This window comes from Eschrichtius robustus, chromosome 2 (genome assembly GCF_028021215.1).
Source record: "Eschrichtius robustus isolate mEscRob2 chromosome 2, mEscRob2.pri, whole genome shotgun sequence".
Classification (NCBI taxonomy): domain Eukaryota; kingdom Metazoa; phylum Chordata; class Mammalia; order Artiodactyla; family Eschrichtiidae; genus Eschrichtius; species Eschrichtius robustus.
The window spans coordinates 132,943,312-132,961,904 of record NC_090825.1 but is presented as its reverse complement, the minus strand read 5'-3'; the positions used below and the strand labels follow the sequence as shown (position 1 = coordinate 132,961,904).

At 43.2% G+C, this 18,593-nt stretch overlaps 1 protein-coding gene and 1 long non-coding RNA gene across 2 annotated transcripts in view; both read left to right on the top strand.

The window, feature by feature from the left end:
• Positions 1-10,722, top strand: part of TIMD4 (T cell immunoglobulin and mucin domain containing 4) — a 33,790-nt gene extending 23,068 nt beyond the window's left edge. The window contains exons 6-9 of the mRNA XM_068534564.1: positions 6,247-6,293; positions 7,773-7,866; positions 9,636-9,675; positions 10,597-10,722. Coding sequence (XP_068390665.1) covers positions 6,247-6,293; positions 7,773-7,866; positions 9,636-9,675; positions 10,597-10,669 — 254 coding nt within the window. The 3' untranslated portion in view covers positions 10,670-10,722. The remainder of the gene's footprint in view (positions 1-6,246; positions 6,294-7,772; positions 7,867-9,635; positions 9,676-10,596) is intronic.
• A 4,234-nt stretch (positions 10,723-14,956) lies between these two features.
• LOC137759716 (uncharacterized) overlaps positions 14,957-18,593 on the top strand; it is a 177,416-nt gene continuing 173,779 nt past the window's right edge. Inside the window, exon 1 of the long non-coding RNA XR_011073130.1 lies at positions 14,957-15,210. This is a non-coding gene — a long non-coding RNA (uncharacterized lncRNA). The remainder of the gene's footprint in view (positions 15,211-18,593) is intronic.

Sequence of the window (18,593 nt, the reverse complement as noted above, 5' to 3'; positions counted from 1 at the left end):
GATACCGGATGTGTTCTTTAGAAAGGGCAGATGTGAATTTACTTGGATAGGTTTGTTTTCCTGAGTGTACACTGAACATTGCCCCCTACCCTACTAGATGAGAAGTCCTCTGAAGGGAAAGATGGTGTTTTCATGCCGTACTGTTAACATTTAAACTTTATTTTTCATGTTACGAAATAAATACATGCTCTTGTAAAATAAAAAGTTAAAACACTACAAAGTTGAAGTTCCTTGTATTCCAAACATTCCACCCAGCCCCCGCCCCAAATGATTGAGATGAAGAGATAATACTGTAACAGTTTGGGCTATATCCTGTCAGGTCATTTTTTGTTCTTAATAGCATAGTCACATCTATTATTATTTTTCATAAAAATGTTCAAATTGTTTACAAAATCATTCTCTCTGTAGTCTTTTAAAACTTGCTTTAAAGTTCATTCAACATTTTTGTTCAACAAGTCTTTACTGCAAAGCTACTACGTGTCATGCATAGATTAGATTGAACTATATGAAATGGCTGATATTTAAACTAATTTTTAAAAACTTTCTATTTTGAAATAATTGTAGACTTCCACAAACTTGCAAAAATAGTACAGAGAGAGCTACACATTCCTCCAGCTTCCCTCAGTGGCAACATCTTACACTATTACGGTACATTATCAAAATGAAGAAATTTACATCAGTACAATACAATTAACTAGACTACAAATTCTACTTGGATTTCACCAGTTTTTATATGCACTCATTATTTAAAAAAACAAACCGTTTTTGAGCTTTAAAAATGACTAATATATATATCCTGTTACATCTTCATACCTCAGTACTCTTAGATCTTAGGAGGTGTCTTTTTCTAATAGCACCACAAAACCCTTCTTTGGCTGCAGGTGAATGAGTTTCTAACAGCTATCTTCAAAGTTTCACTTAGAATGTCACTGTGGCCTTGCTTCAGAGAAATGACACACCCCTAACAGTTTGCCCTTGACTAAGTCATCCTGCAGAGTTTCCAGTAATTAACACATGATACACGGAATATTTTAAAGTTTTCACATTTGAGAAAATTAGAAATCATACAAAAGTATTAATTAAAAAAATTGAATTGCCTACAATATTTCCACTCAAAGTCAGGTGTATTTAGCCTGGATTTCTTTTTAGTTTTCTTTGGGGAACAAGAGGTATGCATGTGTTTGTATATATATTTTGAAGTATTTACATGTTCATTCCCTACACTAAGTATAGCTTTATATCCTTAAAAAAATTACTGTGTAATGATAATTTTCTCAGGTCATTCAAATACTTTGTAAAAAGTTATCCAGAGATATAAAGGTTAAAAAAGACATAGGAGATCAGTTGGTAAAATGGCAGCATTTTCAGATGAATGAACTGTAGCTCAGAGAGAGGGAATGTCTTGCCCAAGGTCACAGAGCCAGGAAGTCTGGGGGAAATACTTAGTGGTGGTAAAGCATGAGGGAGGCAGACTGGCAGCCTCACTGTGCTCTGAGGTCTGGGGTTAATTTTTTACAGAAATTCCATTTTTCAGAGTACCCATGTATACCCAGAACTCAAGAGCCTAAAATTAAACCAGCAAGCCAATTTACTAATTTACAGTGAGAACTCTAGCTGCCGAGGGGTCCCTATTTTGGTTTTTGGTTTTCTTTTTAATGTAAATACATTCTCAGCTTGTAGGAAAATCTGATATTCATCAGAAGCATTGGTGAGTACATGGACCTGGGAAAAGCATGGGAAAAGAATCTTAAGATTCTTTTGTTGTTGTTCTTGCAATTTAACTAATTTTTTTAAAGATAGATACTACACCTACATGACAAAACTACAAAGCGTACAAAAAACTTTTAAATAAAAAGGCAATCTTCCTTTCATCCCATGTGCCCATCCCCAGAGCCACTTTTGTCTTGGAAGATCTTGGAGGCCAGTGTCTCTGTGTTAGTTTTCTGTTGCTGTTATTACAAATTACCTGAACTGTAGTGGCTTAAAATAGCACAGATTAATCTTACAGTTCTGGAGGTCAGAAGTCCTAGAATCAAGGGGTTGGTGGGGCTGTATTCCTTCTGAATTGTCTTGGGGGGGAATCAACTTCCTTGCCTTTTCCAGCTTTTGGGTGTCACTTGCTTTCTTTGTCTTTCAGCCCATTACCTCCATCTTTAAGTCAGCAACATAGGCTCTTCAAATCTCTCTTTCTCTCTGACCTCTTCTTCCATCCTCACCTACCCAGCTTTGACATTTTGGCCTCCCTCTTACAAGGATCCTTGTGATTGCATTGGGCCCACTGGATAATGCAGTATAATCTTCCCATCTCAAGAGCCTTCACTTGATCGCATTGCAAAGTCTCTTTTGCCATACATATACATATCACAAATTCTAAAGATTAGACATGGACACCTTTGGGTTTCATTACTTTGTCTACCATAGTCTCCAAGTGACTCATTCTTCCTCTCTTGACCAGGCTAAAAATGTATTATTAGTGGTAAAACACTTATTGATAATTTGTTCAAATACACCTCCATACTAACATATACATGTTGGAATATATCCCTCCAGAATAAATGTTGCAAGGATTCAATTTAATTAAATGTAAACAGAAGCTCTCATTTTCCCCACTCCCAGTGGATGGCCTTGCACAGTCAAGGTGAGCGCTGAGCCCTCTCTGGAGACCACGGCTCTGGACCATCACTTTTCTAGATTCAATGCAAATCATTATACTGAGCATTCCTTCTTGCCTCAGTGGGACATGCTATTTACGTGGTACAATTATGCTCGAACTCCAGTATAATAAGGTTGTTAAGAGCATAGGTGTTGATGTCAGTCAGACAGGTTCAAATCCTAGCTCCACCACCTACGACCTATTTGACCTTCATCACATTGCTCAACCCTCCGAACCTTAGTTTTTTCACTGGCAATATAGGCTAACGTCTGCCCCATAGGGTTGTTCCTGAGGATTAAATGTTCAGTGGAATGCTAGTAATAATATATTAGATTAACGCTCTTTTGAGCTTAATGCCAGGCCTTTCGATTCCGTTTAGTCATCTTATGTGTGCTCAGAACCCATTTCCTTATTCTTTCTTAGGCTGGTTTCCCCCATGGAAGGCCACTCTCATTCTTCATATGTCAATTTCCTTTAATACCTGTATCTGTTTCCCAGGGCTGCGGTAACAATTATCACAAACAAGGTGGCTTAAACAAGAGAAAGTTATTCTCTCACAGTTCTGGAGGCTAGCAGTCTGAAATCCAGGTGTCAGCAGAGCCTTACTCTCTCTGAAGGCTCTAGAGGAGAATACTTCCTTGCCTCTTCCAGCTTCTGGTGCCGCAGGGATTCCTTGATTTATGGCAGCATCACTCCCATCTCTGCCTCCGTGTTCACATGACCTTCTCTGTGTGTGGCTCTGTGTGTCCTCTTCTGTTCCTGTAAAGGTACCAGCCATTGGATTTAGGGCCTATCCTAAATCTAGGATGATTTCATCTTAAGATCCTTAACTAATTACGTCTGTAAAGACCCTATTTCTAAATAAGGTTGCAATCTGAGGTTCTACTTGGACATGATTCTTGCAAGTTCTGGGAGGCTCTGCCTTTGCCTGAATGTGCTCGTGGCAGCGTTCAGGGCCTTGAGAATGTAATGGCCAGCAGAACACAGAGGACACGAAAACCAATAGCCTGGACTTGTCTAACTCCTATCCCCCGGCCGCAGGCATTGCTACTTTTCACAAGGAAGAAAAACCAACCACCAATGTGTATTTCTTGTTGCTCTTTGGTGTATAACACTGCAGCCCTATGAGTACTTCCATTTGGGCTTCTGGCATTTTCAGAAGAAGGAGGAGGAGAAGGAGAAGAAAAAGTGCTGTCTGGTATCACTCAGCAGGGTTTGTGTTTGCAAAATGTGTCTCCCTTTAGACGACTCCCATTTAAAATACAGATTAGCTCTGACAGAAATGACCCAGGCTGGCTTTTCTCTTTGATGGTTTCAATTTCAGGCTTACCCATCACAAATGATTGTGATACAGCAGGATTTTGACAGAACAGGGTAGGAATTTTGAATACTTTCCTGCAGTTTCCAGCTCCAGGGGATAATAGCTGAGAGAAAAACAACATTAACTAAGTTGTAGGATATGAAAACATGCTGAATTTCCCCCTCTGAGTTTTATGCTCCTAGGCATTCAACAAGTCACTTTCCCTGTAGAACAAGTAAGCTCTCTTACACCAAATTATGAGCCTTACAAAACCTGTCACGTTTCTCCTTTTGCCTTGAGTGCAGAGAAGCTTGGGGGAAACAGCGATCAATTTCAATAATTATTACCCTAGCTATTTGTTACATTTGGGCCTCCTCTGTGTGTGGCTTTGTGTTCTGCTTCTGTGGGAAGGTTTTATTGCACATATGACGTGGCATCCCTCCTGGACATTCTCCCCTGCCCTGGCCCCGGGACACTGCTCTCACTCGCTGCTCCCTGCCCTGTTTCTTCTTCCTTCTCCTCCACCTCCTCTGCCTACCTTTTAAGTGCTAGGGTTTCTCAGGATTCCTGCTCCCCTCTTTCTCTGGACATGTAGCCCTTGGGTTTCTTACACACTCTGAGGTTTTTATCTGCTGCCTGGATCCTGATGACTCCCAAATCAGTATCTCCAGCTCCAACCTTTTCCTGAGTTTGATTCAGATTCAAATCAGTCAACTGCTTGTTACGCAAATAGGGTTTGCAGTGTGCCTCTGGTACCTTACGCTCAGCGACTCTAAATCTGAGCTCCTTGCCTTTCTGTCCCCTGCCTTGCTACGTCTGCTCTTCCCAGTCCTAGGGGACAGTTCAGGCAATGGCCCACTTTTGCAAGGAGGAAACTTCGAGTTATCTAAGACTCAGCTCTTTCTCACCCCACCTTCAATGTCCGTATCCTCTTGATCTTCCTCCGAAGCATTTCTGGAGTCTGTCTCTCTCCCTTCACTTCCAGCTCTGAATTTCAGACCTGGAATCAGATAGATAGTAATCTCTTCTTGGCTGTTCTCTTATCCTCCTAACTGGATCATAACCTGCTTGAAACGTTTCTGTGGTTTCCCACTGCTTACAGAACTAAAGGGAGACTTAGCAGCATGAAACAAAAGGCCTTCCGTGATTGGTTCCTGCCCATCTCCATGCCATCCCCTGCCACCCCCCACTTCTCATTTTACACCTTCACAGACGCTTGCCAGTTGAATGGGAACCATCCTGTTTCATGTTTCCATAGCTTTGCTGATGTTCTTCTACCTAAAATGCCTTTACCATCTTGCTTTGTTCATTGTTCCACAACCTAAACTCAGTTCAGGTGTTAACTCGTTCAACAAACATTTATTGAGCACCAAGTATGTGCCAGGCAGTGTTGGAGTCCCACTGTTGGGCGGGCACGGAGGGACGGTGTCTTCATGGAGCTTAATTCTGATAGCACTCACTGAACTACCATGGGGCTAAGTGCCTCTCCCTCTGCCCACCCTCCCCAGCAGCCTGTCCATCCTGCATCCTTACCTTTGGCCTGTTAGGTTGAAATAAGCTTCTGGTCTCCTTCCTCTAGTGTACTGTAAATTTCATGAGGGTGGGACCATGCCATATTCATCTCTGCATTCTTGGTGCCCAGAACCGTGCTTAGTACTTGGTAGATTCTCAGTATGGTTCCCTTGTTGAACTCAGCTATCAGTTATAAATCCATGACTCCATGTCTCAGCTTAAATTTCACATTCTCAAGGATGTGACCCTCTAGAACCGGTCAGCCATCCTTATGATGTACCTCTGACACCTTATACTATTTCTTCCCAGAATTTTGCACAATTGCTTTTTTTCAACCATTTACATTATTTGTTTAAATTTGGTTTTCTGTACTAAGTTGTAAACTCCATCGAGAAGGTCGATGGTACAGCTAGAATAGTGCATGGCCTATAATAAATGCTTAATAAATATTTGTTAACTGATAGACTGACAGGTTTTCTTGCTGGAGAAAAGTTCTGAATGCATTACTGGGGCTTAAAGAAAATTTAGATTCAATTGCCTGCTGGCCTAATGCCTCACTCTACCCATCTGTAAAATGGAGATGCTCCTGTGGGATAATACTGGACAGCAGATGAGCTTTAGATAAAAACATACCAAAACAAGTGTGCATAAATAAATTATGCAAAAAAAGGAAAGTTGGGATTAAAGGATTAAACACATCAACTGAAGTGTCTATTTCAGGATGTGGCATTTTATTCTCCCACAGGAAATATAAACATTATCTTCTCTTTCTCCTTCCCAGCATCTGAGATGCCATTTCCTGTGCCAAATGGATTTGAATCAGAACAGGTAAAAATTTTTGTGAAGTATTTTGAAGTATATGACCTACAGTTTTAAAATCCACAGTAAAGGTTTGTGGAAATGGACTGGGGAAGCAGATCTATCTAAGGGCAAAATACATTGCAACTGTGATGAAACAGTGAAGGAATTTGTAGACTTGTACTCTTGGCAGAAATAATGTTGATATAGTTACTTCTATATGTGCAGACGCTTTGAAAAGAAAAAAGAAGGATAAATAAAAACATTGAAATTATTATGTGGTCCCTCTGCTGCCCCAGAATTAGTGACATTCTACAGAATCAACACCTGTCACCGGCATTCCTCTCATTTTCTGAGCTTATCCTTCATTCATTTGTATTATTATGAAAGAGATTCAAGCTGCTTCACATAAAACCGTCAGGTAGTATAGACAACATATAAGGGAAAAGTGAAGCTCTCATTCATTCTTCCTTCTTCCCCTTCTCTCTCCTCAGAGAGAGATTATTGCCCTGCCTCTGCTGCCTTGTAAGAGAAGGGATAGGAAGCTGAGGGGATGGAGCCTGGCCTGGCCAATGGGAGATGGTGTAGCCCCCAGGGAGCTAGATGCTGCCTGTAGAGCGGTGATTCTCAGACTATTTGGTGTCAGGACCCCTTTATATTCGTAAAAATTAAAACTGAGAAGTTAAAAACAATATGAATTCATTTAAAAAAGTATAACAAACCCATTAGATGTTAACATAAATAATATTTTATGAAAAATAACTACATTTTCCTGAATGAAAAAATATAAGTAAGAAAAGTGGCATTGGTTTACATTTTTGCAAGTCTCATTAATGTCTGGCTCAATAGGAGATAGAGGTCCTCGTATCTTGCATATTATGTTATCAGAGCACTAACACCTTCACATCACATGTCACATAACCGTAACCTCTGGGAAACTTCACTGTACGTCTCATGAAAGAATGACAGTAAAAATGGCAAATAATGTGTCCTGAAAATCATTTTGATCTCATGGGGGGTCCCCTGGCTACACTTTGAGAACCACCACTGCAGAAAATTTGAAATTGAGTTCCACTTTCTCTTTCATCTTATTGCCTCTAGAAGTCTAAGTCAGCCAGGAAAAGAACTAACACACAGGTGTAGGTAGAGCTGAAAGGATTTAGGTGATGGCCAGTAAAGAGATTTGACAGTGGAGGCCACAGCTTACAGGACAGTTATTTTTTTTTAATCTTCACACCCCACAGCCCAACTGCCTGGTGTTTAAGACTTAGGAAAATTTGAGGGAAGGGTCTGGGTAAAATGTTTCAGATTTTCCACTTTTTTTTTTTTTTTTTTTTTTAAGTCTAATTCGTAAGGCTGGCTTTGTTTTGATCTTGAGACACATTGGGCAAAAGGTGGTGAGCTGCAGTGAAGCTGCCGGTCACTGGATGGTGCGCTAGTGATGGGAAACTCACGGGAGGATGCTGTTCGGAAATGAGTGACCCGGTCGCCTTCCCTGTGTCTCACCAGATAAAAATGACCAACAACTACAACCTGCTCAAGATCATTGCTCCCTCCCTGGGATTTGTGCTGTTGGCATTGCTTCTGGCATTTTTCCTTCGAGGTAAGGAAGGCAGGACCAGGTGGGATGAAGCCCTTCAGAGCTTTGGAAACTCCAGGGGGGATCTGGGAGTGGATGGATTCTGCTTCCTGCCCGTTTTCCCCATTCCTTAGAGTCCCACTTCTGTCATTGCCCTCATCATCCCCGTCAAGGAGGTTAGAGGTAAACTCATCCTCCCCAAGATGCTAAAGGCTTTGAGTGTCATCCCCCTGACAGAGTTTATATTTTGGGAAAGAAAAGTAAAAGAAGAGCACCTTTATTTATGGGACACTTATTCTGTGCCAGTCCTGATGCTATATTCTTTTTTTAAAATTTATTTTATCTATCTATTTATTTATTTATTTAGGCTGCGTTGGGTCTTCACTGCTGTGCGGGGGCATTCCCTATTTGCGGCAAGTGGGGGCTACTCTCTGTTGCGGTGCACAGGCTTCTCATTGTGGTAGATTCTCTTGCTGCGAAGCACGGGCTCTAGGTGCATGGGCTTCAGTAGTTGTGGCTCACGGGCTCAGTAGTTGTGGCTCACGGGCTCTAGAGCGCACGCTCAGTAGTTGTGGTGCACGGGCTTAGTTGCTCCACGGCATGTGGGATCTTTCCGGACCAGGGATCCAACCCGTGTCCCCTGCATTGGCAGGCAGATTCTTAACCACTGCGCCACCAGGGAAGTCCCATGATGCTATATTCTTGACATATCTAACTCGTTGCATGCTCCTGACTGCCTTAAGTGGGAAGTACTATTCTTATCACTGTCTTGGGGTGGAGGAAAGCCTGACCCAGCCTCTTCCTCTGGCTAGGAATGCCCCAGGAAGAGAGCCGTGAATCACCCCGGTCTTCTTATTTGTTCCCTTAAAGTAAAACTTCTTAACCTAGGGTCCACAGATGGACCTCAGGGGACCAGTGAATCCCTTAAAATCGTGTGCAAAAGCACTTGTACATTCATATCTGCATTTTTCAGAGGACAGGGTCCATAGCTGTCATTAGATTCTTGAGCTGGTCCATGACCTTGTATCTGCCCTCCCCTGCCTTCAAAAAAAAAAAAAAAAGTTTTAAAACATTGCAAAAAGAAATCATGAACCGGGGTTTATAGTTTTCATGCCAGGTACAGGCACGTAGCACCTGGTCCTGTAAAAATGGGGAAAAAATTGTTCTGTAGTCATTAACAGAAACTGGTAGTAAGTGAGGAGCTCTGACTAGTAGTAACCATCTCAGCCTGTTTGAGCAACAGTGAAAGTCGTGTGTCTCCACATCTATCCCTAGTGAACACTGCAAAAGGAAATTTGGAGCTTAGTGGAAGTTTGCCGTTAACCTTCATACAAAGGCATGTTACAGTTTGGGAAATTATGGGTACGTGTCCTAAGGAAGTGTTTTAAAACCCAAGTGAGTTACTTGAATTCAAATAACTCAAGAATAAAGCAGCTTAGGGAATTCCCTGGCACTCCAGTGGTTAGGACTTTCACTGCCGGGGCCTGGGTTCAATCCCTGGTCGGGGAACTAAGATTCCTCAAGCTTCACAGCCTGGCCAAAAAAAAAAAGAATAAAGCAGCTTAACACCATTGCCCACGATGTTGGAACAACTCTGTGACTGACAAGCAGTAACTAGGGGCCTAAAGAAGCAATCATGTGATCTGGGGAAAGGAGTGGCTTTCTCTACCAAATCCAGTTCCTAAGTTCCCACCTTTGGACCACCTCTCCTCTTCATAATATTGCTCCGTCCTTTCCACAGCATTTCACAAAAGCACAGCTACTCTGCTTCTAACCTGGCCTTGTCTTTTCAGGGAAAGTCATGGAAACCAATTGTGTCCAGAAACACACCAGGTAATTCATCTTGCATGACTGACTGTTGTAATGATTGTACAAGCTGTTACAAATGATTAGATACTACTCAGTGGTTTAATGACTTCTGTTTGTATTCTGATTAAATACATGGTTGGAGAAATGTGGCATTAGAGGTAGAAAAGATGTGGCGATTCAGCTCACGTTAACCTCTGTCTTGGTTAACACTGTGATATTTATCCAAAATGCAAATACAGTGGCAGGTTGCATTAACAGAAGTATGACATGCAAAAGAAAGAAGGTGATATGTCATTCTACCCATTATTTGTTCCACTCTGGGTGACTCACTTTAAAAGGTCATTGTTAAACTGAGTTCACTGAGAGGAGAGTTGGCAGTATGGAAAATGAAAAAACATGTATAGTATCATTCCTGGGATTTAATTCCTCTTGCAAATTAGACCAGGGGAGCAGTTTTTTGTTTTGTTTTTTAAATAATTTGAAGAGTCTCTGGAAAGGGATTTTGGATATCTGTCCTGTTATATAGCTTTTTGGTAAAGAAATGAAAAGATTTGGTGTAAACTGTGATGAAGACCTTGCTTTCACTTAATAATTGCATCAATACCACAATATCTATATTAACAAGTAGGGAAACTGAAGGTTAGCAAGGTAACTTTTCAAAGTCGTACTTGGAGATCCTCTTGGTAAATAAACACATTTAGATCATAATTTTATACTTTGCTAATACAGAAACTTTAAATCCCCTTATTATAATAGATTGGCAAAAGCCCTTTATCCCCTGTGGCCTCAGTTTTCCCATCTGTGAAATGTGAGGCTTGGACTGGATGGACCCTGAGCCCTTTAAACTGTAACAGCCCTTGATTAGTTGTTTTATAATCTAGCAGCATCCATTCATTCCTGGTCTTGGTGTTTCTCATCACATCAGCCTCTCTTCTCTCTTTACAGGCTAGACAGTGTTGGAGAAGGTAAAAATGTCCTCGACGGAAGAGAAGATGAAGACGGTCTTTTCACACTCTAAAGTGCCCCTTTCTCTTAGGATTGAGGATGAGAATATGATGTGTGAATTATCAAAATAAGTCTTAGAATGTTTTGTTGTTGTTGTTGTTTTTTAAAAAAAACCATCTGTTGCCTTGGTGTCTCTGATCCAGTCTTGCCTTAGTTTCACAAGTGAAGGTTACCTTAGAGACCACACCTTCTCATGGTTTAATCTCTGTAGCATTACTGCTAAGTGATCTTCCACAGTATAATTGAACACCTTCAGTGATGGTGAGCTCACTATCACACCCAAGGAAGTCCATTCAATCTCAGGGCACTTCTGAGACTTAGAAATATTTAGAACAAAGTCTGTGTCCAGATAGCATCTGCCTGCTGGTCCTAGCTGAACTCCTTGTGCTTACACAGAACAGGTCTAAACTCTCTTCTACCTGGTAGCAGTGCTCCAGATACCGAAAGGAGAGCCTCATGTTTCTCTAAATTGCCTTGTTTCTGGGACCTGATTTCTGGTCCCTTCCCTACCCTAGTTGCCTTTGCCTTGCATGCATTTGTATCTCTCCTTTTATGCCCAGCTTTAAGAATTCAGTGCCCCGCTCTGGGTATGGTATGGGCATCCCTGCGTTATTGATGGTCATCAATAACATATTGATGGTCATCAATAACATATTGATGATATATTATGTATTGATTGTCATCAATAATGCAGGAAACGACATGGAATCACACCATCGTTTTGACTCACCTCTAAAACGTCTAGGTTTTCTATTATTTTCTGTTCTCACCTGAGTATCTTTAGAGGTGACCATAGTGTCACATCTTAATTCTTGCTTGGGGAATTTAATGCTGAAAACAGCCAAGAGTTCATCAGAATAAATTGTGGTGAATGACATGGATGTCCAAGCAGGGCCGGCACACGGATGTGACAGTGAGTCGGTCCAGATCAGTTTCTCTAAATAAAGTTCATGGGAATTGGCTCCTCAATAAGAACAGGTTTATTTAAACACTTTGAGAGCTAGTAGCATGAGGAACCATGGGAGAGAGGTTAAAACAAGCAGTTGTTGACTGAATGGAAAGAATGTGCACCTGAGTGAGAGGCCTCTGGTTGGGCAGAAATGTGGAAAGTCATCCAGAGCTGAAAGAAAGTAGTCTGAAATACTTCCTGGTAGTATGTTTGGGGCAGTAACCGCCTTAATGAAGTAAGTGCACGGTCTTTCCAGGTAACCATACTTTATATTTCGACTCTCTTGACATTACTTTTAAGAGAGGGGAAAAAAGCAGTCTTATGACTTGACTGCTACAGCCTCTAGATTCCTGGAACTGTTAGTTCACACGGGTCCAGCAGTTAATAAAAACATCTCCCTCTTACCTGAGCACTTGCAGAACTACCTGCCCAGGGCAGCATGCCTTCTGCCTCACTCTTTTGGTGCCAAGGGGAGTGGCAGATTTGGCCTAAGTGAAGGAAATAATTAGCAGCACACGGGTTGCTTCTTTCTTTGGCTTGACTTTCTCCTCTGTGTTAACTGAAAATACTGGAAATGGCTTGACCAGCCTGTTACATTTAAATTTAGAAACTGGGGGTGGGTGGGTGTGGGGCAATAGAGTCAGGTGCAGGGCTTCAGTGTCCCCATCTGGAAAATGGAGTGGGACTAGGTGACCTTGTGAAAACAGGTTTTAACATTTCATGGGTCATTGAGACTCCCCGTCCTAACTTAGCTCATGCTGCCTACCCACTTTCCCAAACGACCACCACCTGGGCCATGACCAACTCGGGTCTGCCTAGAAAAGCCGACAGCAAATCCCATGCCCCCTAAACAGAACATCTCAGCTCAATGAGTATCTTTGTGTTTTGCAAGGGGCCATCTTCAGTCTTTTCCCAACTATATTTCTGCAACTCCTTGGTCAGATTCAGAAACATTTAAATGAGTAGTTGTAGTATTTTACAACTGGTAATGGCCTCCAGGACCCTCTAGCCTAGTAGCTCTCAACCTTAGCTGAACGCTGCAATTATCTGGGGAATTGTTTTTAAATGTCAATTCCTGAGTCCTACCCTTTAGGAGATTCTTTTGTAATTGGTCTGGGGTGTGGCCTGGACATCTGATTTTTTTTTTTTTTTTTTTTTTTCTAATGCTCCAAGTGGTTCTAATGTGCAGCCAGGGTTGAGAACCGCTGCTGTTGCTGCAAACAGCAACGGGGCACTTCAGACCAGCAGCCTGAACATCACCTGGACCTTGTTAGTCGTACACATTCTCATCCCCACACCACACCTACTGACTCAGAAACTCCCCAGTGCAGCCCCGTGATCTGTAGTTGAACAAGTCTTCCAGGTGATTTTGATGCACCTTAGAGTTTGAGAAATATGGAAGCATAATAATCCCTAAGAGGAGGATGGAGATTTTAAGAAAATACTCTCCTGTGACCAGGGCTCTGTGGTGGTGGGTGTGGCCATGCGGGGGTTGGGGGGTGGTGGAGGGAGGAGTGGGAGTTTCCAGCAGCCAGTGCCCAAGGTCTGGGTGGACTCCTTGTCAGCCCTCTGTTAAGCTAGCATTACTTTCCGCCTGGACTCTTAGGGTAGCTTCTAACCTTCCTCACCAACTTCACTCCTTTCCGTCTCCAATTTGTTCTCCATGCTGTGACAGAGGAATCTTCCCAATGCAGATGTGAGATTCCTATCTCCTGATTTCCACCCAAGGGGGCATAGAATAAGCACCCTTAGGCTCTGCCCAAGGCTAGGGTGGCGAATTCAGAGGACAGACAGCTGATGCGGAGGAGTGAGGCAGGGGGAAGTGACGTGGCCTCTACTGAAATGGAAGCTTGTGTGTCCACTTACAGGCACTACTAATACTCACACGTAGTATTAAAATAATGTCCTAGGCAAGCAGAACATGGCCAGGAACTAGAACAAGGCAGCTAGTTTGAGACTCACAGGTTTAGGGGGTGGGGAGTGGAAGCCACAGAATGATGAGTTAATAAATATATAATTCTTTTTTTAAAAATTTATTTATTTATTTATTTTTGGCTGTGTTGGGTCTTCATTCCTGCATGCAGGCCCTCTCTAGTTGCAGCGAGTGGGGCCCACTCCCCATCGCAGTGTGCGGGCCTCTCACTGCAGTGGCCTCGCCCACTGCAGAGCACGGTCTCCAGGCACATGAGCCCCAGCAGCTGTGGCTCACGGGCTCCAAAGCGCAGGCCCAGTAGCTGTGGCACATGGGCTCAGCTGCTCCGCGGCATGTGGGATCCCCCCGGACCAGGGCTCGAACCCGTGTTCCCTGCATTGGCAGGCGGACTCCCAACCGCTGCGCCACCAGGGAAGCCCCCTAAATATATAATTCTTATACTGAGACTCCTTGATCCGAGGAGTTTGCTGGGGCACTTGTTCCTCTTTCCCTCTCCGTGCAGTCAGGATGAATTGGTAGCTGTCTACAAACAACTCCCTAGTATCTATTGCGTAGGGGGCCCAGAAGAGAGAATCGCTTCCCTTTAAGGAGCCTAAAAATCTAAATGAGACAAAACCCACCAGGGAAATGCAGTAGAAGGGAATCAGAGTCGTGTTTTTATTTCCACAAGGAAGGACTTTGATGGAGACAGGGCTCTTACAGGTGATGTTTACATGGTGGGACCACAGTCAAACCTTGAGGATTTAAAGCAACCTAATTCTGCAACCTCGACCTTGGCCTTTCTAGACTAAAAGAAATGGATAACATCCCATCCTTAAGGAGCGTTTGCTACGTTCTGGCTGCTCCTCTACCAAGTGCGTCAAGGCAGTTTCTCACTGAATCCTCACAGCTGCCCCATGAAACAGTATATTACTCCCGAGAAAACAGAAGCAGAGAGAGGTGAAGAAATTTGCTCAAGGTCACATAGTCCTACCCTCTGTGACGGAGCCGCGTCTGGAAACCAGGCCTGAAGGACTCCACACTCTTCACCACTACCCCATACTTCACAGGGATGGGCCTCGTTTAACATTTCAGGCATTTGAAACTGAGACGCTGACCCGTGTGGGTCCGAAATGGTTTTAGTTTACTCAGATCCACGTCAACCTGAGTGTTGGGATGGTTCTCCAATGCCAACCCCTTTATAGCTCAATCTTCCCTTGCCCCCCATATTAGTTACGCAGGATCTTATTTGCATTTGTGGAGGAAGCTGCTAGTAGAGAAGCTGGCAGGAAACTTAATGAAGCCAGGTGGACCCACTGAAGTGGGAATGTGTTGAACTAAGTCATGAAGAGCTGAAGTCAGCTGTCAGCGCTTAATGAAAGGTTAACAGGAATCCGGCAGTGGGTGGCTGGCGAGGCTCTTTGTCTCTAAAGAAAAACGAAAAGTTAAGTGGTCTCCCTGCTTGGAGGGAGGAAACCACTTGTAACCAAAAGGCTGGATCTGAAATAGAGTTTCATTTAGATTTGTCAACATGTTACAGTCTTAAGAAAAATAAAGAAAAAAAGCACCGTGAGTTCTGGGCTCTCTGAGCACTAAAGGACAGCAAAGGGAAGTGTTCCCGAATATGATGAATGCTCACGCTGCTGTGGAGGAGCCGGGGGACACCTGGAGATGGCTGCTCGCGAAACAGAAGGTGGGTTCACTTTCTAATTGCGCTGAAAAGGTGTACTTCTGCAGTTGTAGCTTTATCCGTGTTGCATAAGCAGTCGGGGGATGGGGGAGCAGGAAAGACCCTACACACCCTTGGATTCAACTCTCATTTCTTAGCTGATGAAACTGAGGCCCAGAGAGGGGGAATGAGTTACCACCAGGCTACACAGGAAACCAGTGCTAGAGCAGAGACCTAAACCATGTAACCCTAGATTTACCTCTACGGCCCTGTTATAACCTTGTTCTTGGAATTTTCTAGCTTCACCTGCCTGATTAGTTACCCTTTGAAGTCACATTCTTTAAGTTCTTGCTGGGCATGCAACTCTGCATTTCTTTTCCGTAAGCTATCTTTCCCAGCACACACTTGACCCTGAGGCGGACTCCTGCTCTCAGAAATAGGAATCGGAACGCTGAAGTGCAAAGCTTGGCTGTTGCTCTCTTAGGGACGCTGCCATTAACTAGGGTGACCAACTTGTCCCAGTTTTAACACTCAGAATCCTTGCATGCAAGAACCTCCCTCGGTCCCCGACAAACTGGGATGGTTTGTCAACCCAAGTCCATAACTAAATTAGAGATCAAAAACAACAACCCTCTGAGTTCTTTCATTCACTGCCCCTACTCTTGACTTTATTGCAGGGATTATTTTTTTTCTGTGACTTTGCAATTGGACCCAAGGGGAATTTAATTTCAGATCCAGCATTAGAATAGACTGCAAAATCTAGATTCTAGACTCTTGCTGTGCAAACTGTGGGCCTCAGACAAATATTGTCATCACCTGGGAGCTAGTTAGTAATGCAGAATATCAGTCCCACCCCAGACCCTCGGAATCTGCATTTAAATAAGGCCTCTGTGTGATTCACATGCACATTAAAGATTGGGAAGTACTTGTCTAAACCACTGATTTTCAAACTTGGCTGTACACTGGAATCTTGTGGGGAGCTTAAAAAAGTCCTGAAGCTGGACTCTCCTCTGCATTCTTGGTTTAATTGGCATGGGGGAGACCTGGCTTCAGGAGATTTTAAAGCACCTCAGGTACTTCTAATATACGGCCATGTTTGCAAACCACTATTTTAAAGGGAGGACAACTTTGCACCAGAAAGTAATGTTGCTAATTAATCAGGTTAACTCTTGGCCTAAGTTATAGGTTTATGTGAGTCTAGTCCAAGAAATGATCAATAAAATTGCTCAAGAAGATCTGAGGAGACAAGATAATGACCTCAATGTCCCAATTACTGTGGACATGAGGCCCATTGAAGTAATTAAAAACCAAGATATAATATTTGGTTTGTGGAAGGTGATAATGAGAAAACAGAAAAGATAAACAGAGAAGGAATGTCTGGGTGAGGGACAGGGTAGTACTATTAATCTCTTCAGAGGTATCAGAGGCATAATGAGGAGATGGCACCAAGGTGATAAGAGACACATGGAGGATGGGTTAAGTGGAAACCTTTGTTGCAGAACAAGGAACTTGGTCAAAAGGCAACTCTCTTCCCTCCGGTACCTAAATATAATGGGAGACGCTGTATATATGTGAATTTGGTGAAGGGACTATGTTCAACCAAGGGAGTACATTCACATCTCTGTAGAAGGTTGCTGCTAGTCACAAGGAACAGATAGTTAATGGTTTCAGTGCTTTTCTAAGTATGTGAAGATGCAAGAATCCAGGTTCATAAAAGTTTTCTTCTGAAAATATCGAACTATCTGAAGGCCTGTTCTGCCTTTTTCCTCAGAGCACAGAGTTCCTCATTCCTGATCTCCACCCTGAACTTCTTTCAGCGTGTGTTGAAGGTCGGCAGCTACTGTGGCTCATCACTCAATCCTTGTAGAGCCAGGTGGTTAGTGACATTCTTTAGGTGGCAGTGAGATATTAGTGACTTTCCTTGACTCTTCCTTCATGGTTGCAGATGGCTGCCGCAGCTCTACTATGCCCTCACACAAACGCATCCCAAGCAGGAAGGAAGAGGTAGTTGGGAAATGGGACTTTTCCCCTAATATGACACTTATCTTTTGTCAAAAAGGGAAATGTTTCAGAGAGTTTACCAGAAGACCTCCGCATATATTTCACTGGGTCACAGGCCCACCCTTAGGCAAGAGGAACTGAGGCTGTGCACATTGCCGTTCAGCTGAAACTTAGGATCAGTCAGCATGGAAGAAACTAGGAATGGCTGTTGGGCAAACAGTCTTGATTTCTACCACATTCACTCATCTAACAAAAGCATATTGGGTGTCTCCTATGTGCTAAAGGGCCGTGTTGGGTGCTGGGGTATAACGATGAACCAGACAGACCTGCCTGTTGCCTGTTCCCAGACAGCTTACAGTCTTCAAAGCCATTTCCGTCTTTATTATGCTAAATGCATAGTACAGAAATTTGAATCATTTCTAATGTACCTGAGAGGCAAAAAGAATGAAGAGAGAAAAAAGAATGAAAGTTTGGAATTCTGCATGCACACTTCCTGGAAGCTGTGGAACTGTGCCTTTGATGCAAGTGTCTGGCGTCAATGCAGGATGGGGGTGGAAACATTCTGCCCTAGGAGGTGATGGCCAATTACAGCGCAAATTCTTAGCTACCGTGAAACTTTGTAAGCTCAGTAGAGAGTGGTCAGCTTGGTAAAAGTGCAGCGTTAGAGTAATGGAAATGACCACTTCTGTATTTCTATGCTGTTTCATACTTTTCTAAGCATTTTCAAACACATAGCAGTCTGTGTCAGAGGAAGGGTACGTCTCCATTTTATAAAGGAGAAAAAGGGAAGCACAGAGAGGTCCAGTGACATTCCAGTTTCCCTCTATCGTGAATGAGAACTAGAATCAAGTGTCCTCAATCCAGGGGTCAATATCCTCTTCATGGGGTGCCTGCCATGTGCACCTAGCTTTGCACTTGGACCTACTCACAGGGCCAGCAGTCAACACTAACATGATTTCAGCACTTCTGTGTGCCAGGAACTACCCTAAGCACTTTAAATGCGCTATTTTATTTAATCATAGCAACGTCTCTATGAGGGAGTTGCCAGTTTTATCCCTGTTTGATAGATGAGGAAATGGAAGCTCAGATACAAAAAGTAGCTTGTCTGCAGTCGAGCTGGATTCAAACTCTGGAGCAGCTCCAAAGCCCAGGGCCTTAGCCCCTGTGCCCTGGCCCCTCCAGACACATAAAGTACTGTGGTGATCTCTCAATGATTATACTAGTGTGTGAGGTGGAAAGGACTATTCAGCAGGAATTTGTAGGTTTCCCCCTAAAAACCTCAGTAAAATCAGGTGTTCTCCCTGCCTACGTCTGTCTGAATACAACAGACCTGGAAATGGGAGAGGGGGGAGTGTAAAGGACGTGAAGCCAGAGGGTCTTTGGGCCTGGGCCTCACGTTCTTGGAG